The 16,367-nt window shown below is 37.6% G+C and overlaps 1 protein-coding gene across 24 annotated transcripts in view; it reads left to right on the forward strand.

Moving 5' to 3' along the window:
• Ncor1 (nuclear receptor corepressor 1) overlaps positions 1-16,367 on the forward strand; it is a 149,690-nt gene that overhangs the window by 54,968 nt on the left and 78,355 nt on the right. For all 24 annotated transcript variants that reach the window (XM_048366693.1, XM_048366695.1, XM_048366691.1 and 21 more), the window contains 6 exons: positions 1,330-1,396; positions 4,518-4,690; positions 6,832-6,922; positions 11,300-11,478; positions 12,845-12,899; positions 13,542-13,643. In XM_048366693.1, coding sequence (XP_048222650.1) covers positions 1,330-1,396; positions 4,518-4,690; positions 6,832-6,922; positions 11,300-11,478; positions 12,845-12,899; positions 13,542-13,643 — 667 coding nt within the window. The remainder of the gene's footprint in view (positions 1-1,329; positions 1,397-4,517; positions 4,691-6,831; positions 6,923-11,299; positions 11,479-12,844; positions 12,900-13,541; positions 13,644-16,367) is intronic.

Consider the following 16,367-nt stretch of genomic DNA (forward strand, 5'->3'; position numbering starts at 1 on the left):
TTTTCTGTGAAATGCTACTCTGATCTCAAGAACCATTAGGAGTAGATTAGACTAAAACTCGTAGAATATGTCTTGTTTTAGAATTGTTTAACTGTTTGAACCTTTTTTTTTTAAACAGATAAAATTTAGTTACTTTCAATGACTTTTTTCCCCCATAAAGCTTTGGTTATGTTTGTGTTTTGTCTTTTCCCTCTTATAAACTGGAGAGCAGCTTTGTCCTTGATTTATTTCATGTTATCCACATTATGTATTTAGTACTTGTCACTGTCCTCAGAGTGTAACTGACTACTGGATGACTTCACTTAAATTCTTTGGAAGCATTTAAAATTACATTTATTGATTGTCATTTGCTTTACTTTAGAACATAATTAGAATTAGAGAAAATTGAATATCTGATGCTTTTACCATAGATTGCCTTTTGGAATATTTACTCAGCTTCGTGCATACATATTAAGTCATTCTGTAGCTATTATTCTTTTCATTACCATCATTTGCTTTGTATGAAATAGCAAATGTGCCTTTTAATAATTCTTTTCATCTCTTGGCTACTCTTTTATATAGCCAACTCCAATTGTCCATGCTTATTTGAGTATAGCCAGTGCCACTTTTAGTCTTGAGTGGCAGATAATTAAATTGTTTTTACTTGTCTTGGCTTTCTGTTTATATTTGAATAATAAGCTTGAAATCCTTTCTGGAAGTGGGGTGTACCTATTTGTATTTGAACCTGCACATCACAGTTTCTTTTAAGAATATAGTGCTTCCAGTTAAAAAAAATTAAAACTGTTAAGACAACAGTGGAAATCTTCCTATCTGTCCCATGCCCTCCATTATTTCTTAGAGTGGGTTGTGCCATTTGTAATAGAAGAAAATTTTGTGTTTAAAGCAGAAATTACCTCTCTCTAAATGTATTGATGTATATTTTTCTCATAGTAGAGAGGCTAGGGCCAGCTCCCTGTCTGAGCAGGGAGGTTTCTGTAAAACTTCTTTTCCCTTTACCCTCGCTTCCTCTAAGTATCCATTACTAGAGTTCTTAAGAAGAATAAGTGACTATATAATTTGAAAGTAAAAATAATATGTGTCATAATTATATGCATTAATTAAAAATTAGCTATGATATCTTTGTGTAATATGGGAGGATTTTTAGTCAATTAAATGTACTGAAAAAATTATAGTTTTATTTTGCAGGGTGAAAAAATTAAGATTCATTTTGATTGCATCAATAATTCTTAAGTGATCTTTGCCTATTTGCCAGTGTCCTGGAAAAAAAGTAACTGTATCACTAAATTGGGCTTTTTCTTAATGTTATGCAACCATATTTTTCTCTTCTAGAAACCAGGTGATGAGGAAAAAACTCATTTTATTTTTTAAAAGAAGAAATCATGCAAGAAAACAAAGGGTGAGGTCCTATCCTTGTTAACTGCAATTTGTACAGCCTTCCCATTCATGCTCATTTAGGCATTCACTTTCCCATTAATTATTAGTCTGTAATTATATTGAGAACAGATCCTGATTTAGAAAGTAATGGTAAATGTGAATTGAATATAAATCTAATTCTAATATTTCAGTATCACATTTAATATTGTAATCAAATTAACCTCATGAGTCATTTTTGTACATTTTCATCTAACCAAAGTAAAGCAAATGATGACTATTTAAAATAATATGAAAGATAAAGTGATCTACATTTATTCTCTTACACCTCAAGGGTAGGTAAGTTACAGTCATGCCAATTAGAACTGGGTTAACTGTGGTTTAGCTTTTTCAAATTCAAAGTTTCTCATATTTAATTACATGACTTGCTATCTAAAACTTTTGTGGCTATAATCACAGAATTTAAGTTACAGAAAATATATTGCCAATAAACTTATTTTCATAAATTGTTTATACTAATTTTACAGGGAAATAAATGAAGCTCTTAAACATTAGATGTGAACTTTGTACCTTACCCTGAATAATTTGACAGCTTAATGAACTATAAAACTTTTATTGGTTGTAAAATTTCTGAAGTTATAATTTGCCAATCTAGTCCTTACTACTGGTCTTGAATTATTTGTTTTGTCAAGAACATACAAATATTAAGTAAGAAACAAGCTAGCATTTTCTGTCCATTAAGTTGTTGTAATTGTTGTATTTGCTAAATTAGCTCTCTGGTAATGTAAACACAGAAGCCTAGAGGTTTTCACACTTTGGAGAGTAATTACAAAGTTTACATGTTCACTGGTTTGTGTATTCTGTCTCATGTATTATTCTAGAAAGATGGAACAGGTAGGAAGGCAGGTACAGTTTTGTGATCATTCTGTGGTCACACACATGCAGGTAATTATGAGAACATGTAAAAGGTGACACCTTATATGGATGTGAATCAGATAGGGAAATCTCTGAAACTTGTATTAAGTGAAACAGGATCTAGTGTTGCAGGCTCAAAGCTGGCTGGACCTTAGGAGTTGAGCTAGGGAGAATGCCAGAGGAAGCGGGGTCTTGTTTGTACAGACTTTCCTTGGGGTTGTGGAGATTTTAGATCAGTTCCTTAGAGTACTTTATAAGTGTATAAACTGAGGAGATAAAATGTTTCTAGTTTGTAATTTAAGAATTTGTATCTGGCCATAACATTAAGAATATAGTGGAAAGCCTGGGAATGTAGATCACTGGTAGAATTCTTTCTTTCTTCTTCTTCTTTTTTTTTTTTTGGCCAGTCCTGGGGCTTGGACTCAGGGCCTGAGCACTGTCCCTGGCTTCCTTTTTGCTCAAGGCTAGCACTCTGCCACTTGAGCCACAGCGCCACTTCTGGCCGTTTTCTGTATATGTGGTGCTGGGGAATCGAACCCAGGGCCTCATATATACGAGGCAAGCTCTCTCGCCACTAGGCCATATCCCCAGCCCCACTGGTAGAATTCTTGCCTAGCCATGTTTGAGGCCTGAGTTTCATGCCCTTCTCTGCCAAAACAAAAACAAAAAAACCCACATAAGCAAGGAGGTGGTTAGGAAGTGGATATTTTAATCTGGGTAAGTAGTATTGGCTTGGGTTGAGGTATTAATAGAGATAGAGAAAAGTTGAAGGACACAAAAATGCATATGGAAGTTGCAAAGAATATTTAGGACATGGGGACATAATGGAGTATAAGGAAGAAATACTTTCTTCTCTAGTGCCTCTTTCTTGAGAAAAGCAATCTTGGCCATTTTTCCTGAGTCATTCCTAATTTTTCTCAGCCCATCTGTTAGATGTGTACATAGTTCTGTGCTTATAATAGGAGGTTGTTCTGTGTTCTCTATTTGGAAAATGGAATAACTTTACTTATTTATAAAAGCATTATTTTTTGTTGGTGCTGAGAATTGAATTCAGAACCTTATGGTTTCTAGGTACTCTACAACTTGAGACAAGGCCCCATCCATTTTTTTTTTAACTATTTTCCACATAGAATCTTATGTTTATATTGAGACTAGCCTAGACCATGACACCTTTATTTATGCTTTCTGCGTGGTGAGGAGGACAGTTATGGGTCATTATACTCAGCCACTGATTGAGGTGGGGTTTTGTCTGGGCTGGCCTCGAGCCACAATCCTCTCAATCTCTTCCTCCTTAGTAACTGGAATTATAAATGTGAGCCATTGCGCCTAGCTCCCAAATATTAATTCTTGATTTAATATATTTATTGGAATCCCCTCCCTTCCTTCTCCTCTCCACTCTCCCCTCCTCTCCCCTCCCTCCCTCTTTCATTTTTTGTTGATTGTGAGGCTTGAACTCAGGGCCAGTACGCTGTCCCTGAACCTCTTTGTGCTCAAGACTAGTACTTTACCACTTGAGCCACAGTATCACTTGGTTTTTGAGTGTGTAATTGGAGATAAAAGTCTCACAGGGACTTTTCTGACTCAGCTGGCTTTGAACTACGATCTTCAGATCTCAGCTTCCGAAGTAGCTAGGATTACAGGTGTGAGTCACCAGCACCTGGTTGGATTTCTTTGTATGATAAAATGTGACCAATTTCTGCCTTTTCTACCTTTTCAAAAATGTTTATTGTATATAATATTTATCCATAATAGCAAAAAAGTGCAAACTACTAGAACCTTAAACACTAGAGGAATGCTTAAATGTTCATATTATCTCTTGACAGATTGGATGGATTTCAACAAAATATGAATATGGTTGGCTTTGGGCTATTGGTCATATTATACACTGTATTTCTAATGTTGGTTTCTGATTTTTGACAATGAAAATGTTATCAGGAAAATAAAAATAGGCAGTCAAACTGCTGGTAGTACTAGGTCTTCAATTAATATATTAATTTGTACAGTCTCAAATCAAAAGTTACAGGCAAAGTATGCTGTATATTTTGACATTAGGAAATTATCCCCTTTCTCTCTTGTTACATCAAGGACAGCTTTTCATTTATAACTGAGCCATAGGCAAATAAACTTCTGACTTGACCTTAAAAAGAATTTATTTCAAAGTATTAAGTTTATCAGAATCACTTTTCAGAGTTTAGTTTAATTACTACTAATTTGCTATGGGTATTTAATAGGAACAAAAAATCTGCCAACGTTATGATCAGCTCATGGAGGCTTGGGAAAAAAAAGTGGACAGAATTGAGAATAATCCACGGAGGAAAGCTAAAGAAAGCAAAACAAGAGAGTACTATGAAAAGCAGTTTCCAGAAATTCGTAAACAAAGAGAACAGCAAGAAAGATTTCAGAGGTAAGTAGTTTTTTTGTTTTCTTTGTGTTATTACTGAGGTAGGTATCATTCCGAGCCTCACTTGAGGTGGTGATTTTTCTTTCAAGTCAAGTCAGTTTTCTCTTAATTTCTGTTGTTGCCTGATTATGTCTTAGTGAATTTAAGGTTTATTTTTGTGTTTAACTGTTGTGTTTAAAATGTAAGGAATTTTTGAAATGAATTCTTCAGCTCTTAAAATTATTAATTACTTTGAATATGACAGTTGCTAATAACATAATCCAACCTTAAATTGGGTTGTAATTAAGAAATTTTGGCTAGGCATCAGTGGCTCATGCCTGTCATCCTAGTCACTCAGGAGGCTGAGATCTAAGGATAGGTGTTTGAAGCCAGCTTAGGCAGGAGAAACCATGAGACTCTTACCACCAGTAAAACTACTTAGAAAAAGTTGGAAGTGCTTCCGTGGCACAAGTGGTACAGTGCTAGCCTTGAGCACAGAGAGGCTCAGGGACAGTGCCCAGGCTCTGAGTTCAAGCTGCAGGCATGACCGAAAAAAAAAAAAGAAACTCTTTGTTTTTGTAGATAATTTGTGATGTTTTTACTTTTAAAGAAGAGATATTTATGAAAGTCTTGAAAGGTTTGTTTTCTTCTTATTTTATGTCTGTTTTATTGCCAGTCCTGGTCCTTGAACTCAGGGTCTGGGCTCTGTCCCTGAGCCTCTTCGCTCAAGGCTAGCACTCTACCACTTGAGCCACAGTACCACTTCTGACCTTTTTCTGTTTATGTGGTACTGAGGGCTTCATGCATGCTAGGCAAGCACTCTACTACCAAGCCACATTCCCAGCCCCTACAATTAACTTCTAATTAAGGATTTTTTTTCTCTTTTAAAAATGTTGCTGTCTTTTTGTTGTTGTTGTTGTTTGTTTTTGTTTTGCAAGTCGTGGGGCTTGAACTCAGAGCCTGGGTTCTGTTTCTGAGCTTTTGTGCTCAAGGCTCATATTCTGCCATTTGAACTACCTTTCTGGCTTTTTGGTGAAGAGTCTCACAGACCTTCGTACCCAGACTGGCTTTGAACTATGATTCTCAGATTTTAGCCATCTGAGTAGCTAGGATTATAGCCACTAGTGCCCCACTGCTTGCTGTATTTTTAAAAGTTAAACTGAGTTGTTCTCTGGAACACAGGCAAGACTACTTGAAAAGGATGTGGCATCAATAACTCATTTTCCTCCCAGGCTTCCCATAATTAGTTACACTGTTTTAACTTGGACATTTAACTTTCAAATCTCAATCTTTATTTTTTTTTGTAATTTATTTATTAATTAAACAAAAGTTTTTTGACAAGGTGTTGCGCAAAAAGGGTACAGTTACATAGTAGGGCAGTGTGTACATTTCTTGTGATATCTTACACCCTGTTTTTCTTTCCCTTCCCTAGGTCAGGTAGACATATATACAATACACAATGTACCAAGAACATATACAGTAGCCATGTGGCCTACGCCCAAGAAAATTCGCCTAGGGCTTAAAATGTAATGTCAATATTAGACAATATGTCGACAGTAGTCTTATATGAACGTACATACATAGTTTTTGAGCTATTGTATTCCACTGAGAGGTCAATCAAATCTCAATCTTAGCACTTAGTTAATGATGTAACTTGTAACTCAAGCATATTACTTGAATTTATTCAGTAGTATTTTAGGAGCCAAATGTAGGGGCTCATGCCTGTCATTCTCACTACTCAAGATCAGGAGATTAGGAGGGTTTTGTTTTGAGGCAACCTGGTGCAAAAAAGTAGAAGGCCCAATCTCAGCCAAAAAAAGCTAGACAGACACTATGGACTATGCATATAAGAGGCATAAATAGGACCATGGTCCAGCCTAACCTAGGCAAAAGAGAGACCCTATTTGGGAAAACAACAAGAGCAATAAAGCTGGGGCATGGCTTAAGTGGTAGTGTGTCTTGGTAGTTAGTGCAGGTCTCTGAGTTTAAAATCCCAGTAGTGGATCCAACCCCAAAAATAGTACTTGAGGTTTCCGCCCCTCCCCCCCGATTTTCATTTGCTTAGAAAACCTCTAATCCTATTTGAAAAAGTAATCTATATGAATTTAATTAATGTTTTCTTTCTAAAAGTTCTTTAATATTTATAATTTCTTCTTCATATTTAGAGTTGGGCAGAGGGGAGCTGGTCTTTCAGCCACCATTGCTAGGAGTGAGCATGAGATTTCTGAAATTATTGATGGTCTCTCTGAGCAGGAGGTAAGAAAATTAATCAATTCAAATTACTTTATTACCTAAGCATTTCAGCCCTTTAGCCTAGGAAGTAAGCATTTCTTTATATATAAATGAGGGAACTTTGGGTGCTGGAGTTTGGACTCTTCCAAAGACTATAGCTAACCAGTAAAGATTTTTTTTTTTTTTGGCCAGTCCTGGGCCTTGGACTCAGGGCCCGAGCACCGTCCCTGGCTTCTTCCCGCTCAAGGCTAGCACTCTGCCACTTGAGCCACAGCGCCACTTCTGGCCGTTTTTCTGTATATGTGGTGCTGGGGAATCGAACCTAGGGCCTCGTGTATTGGAGGCAGGCACTCTTGCCACTAGGCTATATCCCAAGCCCCCAGTAAAGAATTTTAAACAAGGAAGTAATGTGATCATATTGCTACTTTACAAAGATGCCTTTGGCAGCAAGGAGACCTTGAAAGTGAGGAGGAAGTTGAAATACAAATGTAAAGCTCTGGGGCTGGGGATATAGCCTAGTGGCAAGAGTGCCTGCCTCGGATACACGAGGCCCTAGGTTCGATTCCCCAGCACCACATATACAGAAAACGGCCAGAAGTGGCGCTGTGGCTCAAGTGGCAGAGTGCTAGCCTTGAGCAGGAAGAAGCCAGGGACAGTGCTCAGGCCCTGAGTCCAAGGCCCAGGACTGGCCAAAAACAAAAACAACAACAACAAAAAAAAACAAATGTAAAGCTCTGGTGGCTCACACCTATAATCCTAGCTTCTTAGGAGGCTGAGTTCTGAGGCTCACTTTTGGAAGCCAGCCTGGCCAGGAAAATCCCCTTGAATGCTTAACTCTGATGAACCACCAAAAAAGCCAGAATTGAAGCTGTTTCAAGTAGGGTGCCGAGTAGGGGGTCAACTGGGAGAAATAAGAGAGTGTCCAGGTCTGAGTTCTATACACACACACACACACACACCTCTGAGTTCTACACACACACACACACACACACACACATACACATACCCCAACTCCTCTTCTCCCCCATCCTTAGGAGTAGACTGATAATAAAGAGTCATAGAATGTAGAATGATCAAGATGGATGCATTGAGTGTGAAAGAAAGAAGAGGAGAATAGGAAGACTCCTGGTTTCTAGGTTGGAACACTGACTAGTGGAGCCATTTCTTCAAGTAGCACAGAAATACATGCTTTTCAGTTGGCAGAATGTTTTTTAAAGGGCACTATCTTGTCAGGTGAGCCTGAGAGAGTTGAATTGCAGATTAGCTAGGTATCACAGTCTTCTGTATGCACATGAAATTGTCTCAGGTAACTGAGACTTTGAAGTGAAAGGCAGATGAATGAACCTTTGAGGATTAAAGTTAAATAGAAAATAGGTTATTTATGAGCAGGAACCATTTTACTAATTTAAAACGAGAAAACACTTGCAGAGTAGATTGTTTTGATTTCATGCATTTTATTGACTATCAAGAATAGAATTTAATAAATCATAAAACAATTAAATATTAGAGACCAGGATAGACATTTGAAGAGTATGTCATTCAGGCCAAACAGCAGTTTTGCCATCATTATGAAATATACTCAGTTTCCCAAAAGATAATCAACAGCTTGTCATTCTCATTTTACATTTACTTCTTTTATGTATTTGACTTCTTGCTTCATTATTTGTAATCAGCTTGAGTATTATCTTCATGGATATGGTTATATTCCTTTTGGGACCGTCTTTCAGTTTTTTGTTCCTAATGTTTAGCAGTATATTAATAAACAAATGGAAAATAATAAATTTCAAACTAGGCACCAGTGACTCACTGTCTGCTCAAGAGGCTGAGCTTTGAGGTTTGAGGTTCAGACCTAGCCTGGGTAGGAAAGTCTGAGATCTCATCTCCAGTTAACTACCATAGATCTACTTCCAGTAGATCTATAACTCAAATGGTAGAGCATCATCCTTGAGTGAAAAAGCTAAGGGACAGCATTCTTGGCACTGAGTTCTGGACCTAGTACTTGCACCAGAAAAAAATAAAGGAATAAATTTCAGTCCCTAACAGTGGTTCAGACCACTTGTTAAACTTGCTTCCAAAGCTACTTTTTATTGAGCATTGCTAGTTTTAATTTTTCTTTAATTACTAGTTTTTGTTCTCAAATTTCTAATTATTTTGTTTTAATTTCTTGTGATTAGCTCCATAAATAATGATCAGAGATATTTATTAAATAGTTTACATTTGAAAGTAAACAATAAATATAAGTGAATAAATATATGTGTAAATTTCTAACTAAGGGCAGGGAATTTTTGAGGACTTATATATGCAAATAATACTTTAAATAGATTTAATTTAAAATAGTTTTGAAAGATTTAGAAATAACTTGATAAGTGAACCAGTGGTACTTGACTAAGTATCTATAATCCTAGCTACACAGGAGGCAGGAACCTGGAGGATTGAGTTTGTAGTTAGTATGGGCAGAACAGTCCACAAGACTCCATATCCAGTTAACCAGCAGAAAGCTGGGTTGGTGGCTCAGGTGGTAAAGTGGCATCCAAGCATGCAAATCATGAACCCCTGAGGTCCCTAGCACTACTACTAGCCAAGAATTTAAATAAATAGAATTCTTGTTTTTTTTTTTAGAATTCTTGTTTTGTACTGTGTTTAAAAGTAAAAAAGCAATGTCATGATCCTCCACTTTTTATTATCTGTGTGTATGTATGTGTGTGTGTGTGTGTGTGTGAGAGAGAGAGAGAGAGAGAGAGAGAGAGAAAGAGAGAGAGAGAGAGAAATAAAGAGAAAGAATGCATGGGCATGTGCCCATGCATGTGCATCGGTGCCAGTCCTGGGGCTTGAACTTAGGGCCTAGATGCTTTCCCTGATTTTTTTTTTCTCTTCAAGACTAGTCCTCTACCATTTGAGCCACAGCTCTACGTCTGGCTTTTTGGTGGTTAATTGGAGATAAGAGTTTCAAGGACTTTTCTTCCTGGGCTGGCTTTGAGCTCTGATTCTCAGATCTCAGTCTCCTGAGTAGCTAGTATTACAGGTGTGAGCCACTGTTGCTCAGCAAGTTACTTTTCAAAATGAAGCATTCTTTTATGGTCTCAGCATTGTAAGTAACTCCCTTTGTGCTAGTCATCTAGCACAGTGTCTGTATAAAAAGTTAGCATAACTTTTTTCTAGGCTAGGCTTGGTATACTTTTTTTTTTGTATATGCACATGCATATATACACATATGCACACATATGTATACATACACACATGTGCACACACACACTCTCTCTCTTACACTTGTCTTTGGAAAATGTAACACAAACCAGGAGCATATAATGTATATCATTCATATCATTAGAGAAAAAAGACTTCTGGTTTTTGTTGTTTCTTTTTGTAGCAATATATTCAGTAATTAAAAATAAGCCATTTATTCTATATTACATTTGAAATTACCTTTAAATTCATGGTTAAAATGAAACAAATCCCATGGAATTTGTAGAAATAATTTCTTCCATCATGGGTAAATGTGTGCTAGGTTTCTTTGCTTGCTTTCCCATAGATTTCATTAATGGACAGCTAGAAGCATTTTCAATTTATCAGTTGATTTTTTTGTTGTTGTTGTTGTTGTTGTTACTGTTGCCAGTCCTGGGGCTTGAACTTGGTCTGAGCACTGTTCCTGGCTTCCTTTTGCTCAAGGCTAGCATTCGACCACTTGAGCCACAGTACCACTTCTGGCCTTTTCTGTTTATGTGGTGCTGAGGAATTGCTAGACAAGCATTCTACCACTAGGCCACATTCCCAGCCCACTGTGATATGTACCTCTATTGTTACTATACTACAGTTGTATTGTGTGTGTGTGCACCAATACTGGTTCTTGAACTCAGGGCTTTGGTGCTGTCTTTTTATTTATTTATTTTTTAATTTTTATTTATTTATTTATTTGTTGGCCAGCCCTGGGCTTGGACTCAGGGCATGAGCACTGTCCCTGGCTTCTTTTTGCTCAAGGCTAGCACTCTGCCACGTGAGCCACAGCGCCACTTCTTGCCATTTTCTATGTATGTGGTGCTGGGGAATTGAACCCAGGGCTTCATGTATACGAGGCAAGCACTCTTGCCACTAGGCCATATTCCCAGCCCTTGGTGCTGTCTTTTATCTTTTTTTTGCTCAAAGCTACATCTCTACCATTTGAGCTATACCTCCATTTTTGTCTTTTTACTGGTTAACTGGAGAGTAGAGTCTCACAGGCTTTACTTTCCTGGGCTGGCTTTGAACTATGATATGCACATCTCAGCTTCCTAAGTAGCTATGATTATAGGTGTGAGCCCTAGTGCCCAGCAGTTGTTTCTTTTAATGTCTATTAAGAACTCAGTGGCCTTTTTTAAATGCCATTTACATTTTAAATTAACTGCATATATTTTGTTTTATTTTCAGAATAATGAGAAACAAATGCGACAGCTGTCTGTGATCCCACCTATGATGTTTGATGCGGAACAAAGACGGGTCAAGTTCATTAACATGAATGGGCTTATGGAGGACCCTATGAAGGTTTATAAAGATAGGCAGTTTATGAATGTTTGGACTGATCACGAAAAGGAGATCTTTAAGGACAAGTAATTTAAAATTTAAATTATTCCCTAATAGAAGTTAACAAACTGTTGCCACAAAACTCCCCTCCCCCATGAGAATATAGATATTCCAAAAGTTTATAGGTATGAAACTGAGACTGTAGACTGATTTTTAAGAGAAATCCCCAAATTTGGATGCTATTCAAACACTCAAATGTCTCTTTTGTTATTACTTTTTGGGAGGGGAGGGGGGCAGGCAAGGTCTCAGTATATAACCCAGGCTTGCTGTAAACTCATAATCTTCTTTTCCTACCTCCACTTCCAAAGTTCTGAGATAAGTGTCTGCTTGTAGAGGTGTTTTTTTTTTTTTTTGTCAGTCAATTCTGAGGCTTGGACATAGGACCTGAGCACTGTCCCTGGCTTCTTTTTGCTAAAGGCTAGCACTCTACCTCTTGAGCCACAGTGCCACTTCTGGCTTTTCTGTTTACATGGTGTTGAGAAGTCGAACCCAGAGTTTAATGCATGTAAGGCAAGCAAGCACTCTACCACTAAGCCAGCCCTTGGCAAGCGTTTTGTTTTTTTTTTTTTTTTATTGTCAAACTGATGTACAGAGAGGTTACAGTATCATACATTAGGCATTTTCTTCATTTCTTGTGCTGTTTGTTACCTCCTCCCTCATTCTCCCCTCCCCCTCCCCCCCCTGGAGAGCTATTTAAAGGTACAGATTTTGCTGGAAATCATTGGCTCATGCCTGTAAACTGGGAGATTGAGATCTGAGGATCATGGTTCAAAGCCATCCCGGGCAGAAAAGTCTGAGACTGTCTCCCGTTAACCTCAACAAAACTAAAAATGCGGGGCTGGGAATATGGCCTAGTGGCAAGAGTGCTTGCCTCCTACACATGAAGCTCTGGGTTCGATTCCCCAGCACCACATATATGGAAAACGGCCAGAAGGGGCGCTGTGGCTCAGGTGGCAGAGTGCTAGCCTTGAGCGGGAAGAAGCCAGGGATGGTGCTCAGGCCCTGAGTCCAAGGCCCAGGACTGGCCAAAAACAAAACAAAACAAAAAAACAAACAAACTAAAAATGCCAAAAGCAGAGCAGTGGCTCAAGTTGTAGAGTGCTAGCCTTGAACACAAAGGCTCAGGCCTGAACACAAGCCCCAGCAGGACTAGTATCAAAAAACAGGAACAGATTTCTATGATTTAATGTTACATAGGTTAATCTGATCAGTTATTGTTAAGTAGTTCCCAAGACCCTACCTTTGATTTATAGTTGTTAATCAAACTGGCATTAAGGAACTACTAGGAATCAGTCTTTATGTAATATTTCTTTATTTCATGTTTCATTTTTTAAGGTTTAAAATGTTTGCATATATGTTTTTGCTTTTTCTGCTTTTTGTTTTTAAACTCAGGTTTATTCAGCATCCAAAAAACTTTGGACTAATTGCATCTTACTTGGAAAGGAAGGTAAGAAATAGTTTTCATTGAGAATGTTTTATTGTATGATGGCACTTTGGAGTTTTTGTACTTTTATAAGAAACAGTAGAGATAACTTTGTAAAGTACTTGATACAGAAAAGATTCTCAGTACAATTACTAATTATGTAACTCTAAAAATTATCTATGACATGTCTAAAGTGATCATTTAAATTAAATGAGAAATCCTAAGCCCAGAGCTAATTTTCATGGTTCATGACATGATCTGATCTTATGTGTTAAAAAATATTGATTATTGTGCTTTATGAAAGTCAGTAAATTTCCCCTTTTTTTTCTATAGTGAATTGGCTTTCATGTTTTTTGAGAAAAATGTTTCAAAAGAAATTTTGAGTATTTACATATGTGTAGTAGACATTAATTACTTAGAAAGCTAAGAAAACATCTGAATATATTTTGGTAGTGTGTGTCTTTAGCATAATTTAGATTTAGGCAAGTGTAACTATCTAGTAAAGCAGTAATTATATAATAGAGCCTACATCTGCCTTAAAGTATTGGCTACATAAATATCCTTTAACATAGACTAGGAGTACCAGAAAATTTCCATTAAAGTTATCTTTCATTAAAAATATCTTTTATTTCACTGCAACTTCAAAGAAATTTTTTTTCCTTACAGAGTGTTCCTGATTGTGTTTTATATTACTATTTAACCAAGAAAAATGAGAATTATAAAGCCCTAGTAAGAAGGAATTATGGAAAACGCAGAGGCAGAAATCAGGTGTGTTGCATTACTTCGTGATGTTTTTGGGTTGATAGAATTATGAAGACAGGGCTGGGAATGTGGCCTAGTGGTAGAGTGCCTGCCTTGCATGCATGAAGCCATGGGCTTGATTCCTCAGCACCACATAAACAGAAAAAGCCAGAAATGGTGCTGTGGTTCAAGTGGTAGAGGGCTAGCTTTGAGCAGAAAGAAGCCAGGGACAGTGCTCAGGCCTGAGTCCAAGGCCCAGGACTAGCAAAAAAAAAAAAAAAACAAAACCAAAAATTTGAAGACGAACATTAAAATTGGAGTTTTGTTTTAGAGACTGATATTACTGTTATTTAAGACTTACACCTGTTAGCATTAGTTGGAAGTGTTCTATTTTGAGTGTAATTTCTACTGTGATAGATTATTTAAAAGATTTTCTACTTTCATGTCATTTGAATGATACACCTCAGTGTCAGTACATGAAATTAAACATTAGACCTTTAGTAACTTACCTAATGTAACATCTTTAACTAGTATTTTTTTTTTTTTCCTGAGATAGGGAAAAGTAGGGTAAGGGGAGACTGATGGAGACCATGATGGGTAGAACAGAAAATTGTTTACTGAATGCCCAAGATGAAGTATTTCAGATCAACTTCATTTGTGGAGTTTTGATATTTTAACTTTTAAAAAGTACTTCACCTAAGGAGCAGTTTTTTATAAATATAGGTGTTTACAGTTGGAGTTCCATTGTTTTAAATGTGTTCATCCCAAAATAACCAGTGAGCAGCTGTCATGCTTCTGTTTGTGTAACTAGAGGAGCTGCTGCCGTAATGCTGATGCCATTGCCTGTTATTCTCTTTACCCTGGTGGATGAACTTGAATGCATTCATGAGCTCTGACAGCTGCTTTTAGCATCCTTAGTCCCTTCTGTTTTCCTCACATAGCAACCCTTTCAATGTAGCAGGTACTCAATATTTCTTAAGAATCATAGCTACCCCAGATATAGTTTTAATTTATAGATTTATTTATTTAGTTAGTTCCAGTCCTGGGGATTGTTTTATTTGTTTTGTTTTTGTTGCCAGTCCTGGGGCATGGACTCAGGGCCTGAGCACTGTCCCTAGCTTCTTTTTGTTCAAGGCTAGTACTCTACCTCTTGAGCCACAGCTCCACTTCCAGCTTTTTTCTATATATGTGGTGCTGAGGAATCGAACCCAGGCTTCATATATACAAGGCAAGCACTTTACCACTAGGCCATATTCCCAGCCCCTAGTCCTGGGGCTTGAACTTATGGCCTGGGTGCTGTCTTTGAGCCTTTTTTGCTCAAGACTAGCATTCTACCAATTGGGCCACAGCTCTATTTCAAACTTTTTGTTGATTAATTGGAGATAGGAGTCTCACAGACTTTTCTGCAATCAACATAGGTATGCAGATGTCTTTATTGTATATTGATTTACTCTCAATCAGTAATAGTTTTGTGGCAGAGTTACAGGGAATAGTTACTTTGGAGGAACTTTGCTACTGATCTCCATTTGGTGTACTAGTTTATATTGCCACCAACATTGTATAAGGGTTTCTCTATCATCATTGCCAGTATTTCAGATAGAGGTTTGTTTGACTCAGCTTACTCATTATTTAGAGTCATAACCCTTTTTATATTTTCTGGGTTAGTAATTCCTTCAAACAGTGCCTCTTCATTACATATGATTATATCATCTTTGAAAATAGTATTTCTTTGTTAAAAAATGAATGTATAAAAAGGTAAATAAAAAAATGAATGTATGGGGAAACTGGATGTGATGGTGCTTGACAGTAATCCTGGCACTCAGATGTTGAGGCAAGGGGATGGTAAGGTTAAGGCCAAAAATTCCCCAGCTTTATTTTATTTTCCATATTAAAGGTGTCTGGGACATTGATTTGCTTCTAAGCACAAGTTCTAGCCTTATTAGCACATCTTTCTTATATTTTGGTTCAACATTTCATTTTGCTGTAATCCTCTGAGTGAGTTTACAGGGCTGAGATTTGGTACTTGTACCCTCATCTTTCCAAGTGGTAGGATGCTTGCTCCTGGTGGGGTCTGATTTTTGGTTTGTTCAGCCCTTCCAGTAGTTTTAGTCTTGGTCTTATTAGACCTTCCCTCCATTTTGCCCTCCCCCTCCCCTCCCCTCCCCTCCCCTCCCCTCCCCTCCCCTCCCCTCCCCTCCCCTCCCCTCCCCTCCACTCCCCTCCCCTCCCCTCCCTTCCCCTCCCCTCCCCTCCCCCCCTCCCCTCCCCTCCCCTCCCCTACCCCAGTGTCATCTGTGAACATCACAAAAGACATTTTGAAGCAAACCTCAAGATATGCAAGAGTTTACCAGGCAAGGAAAGGCAGAGAGGAGAGTATGCCAGGGAAAGGCATAATATGTTTAGGTGAATCCAGAGCAGCTAAAAAGAATGTGGGAAGGATGAGCATAGAGGGAAGTGTGCTCAGGCCAGCAGCTTTGTGGTAAAGATGTGTTGGAGTTCTATCTTCATTAATTAATGTTCTGCAATCAATCTATGAACTAAATAAAAAGAATACTCAGTATGAACTTAATTTAACTTTCTTCTTTTAAAGTCACTTTTAGTAAATGCAATATCAAAGACAAAACAGTATATAACCCAATTTCCCATTGGTCCATTGATATCTTTTTCAAGCTTTTCCCGCGTACATGTTTATATGGTTATGTCAGCTTAGAATTGAGTGTTTTTTCCCCACCTTACTATATCTTAAATATT

The sequence above is a fragment of the Perognathus longimembris genome, chromosome 17 (genome assembly GCF_023159225.1).
Source record: "Perognathus longimembris pacificus isolate PPM17 chromosome 17, ASM2315922v1, whole genome shotgun sequence".
In the NCBI taxonomy this organism is placed as follows: domain Eukaryota; kingdom Metazoa; phylum Chordata; class Mammalia; order Rodentia; family Heteromyidae; genus Perognathus; species Perognathus longimembris.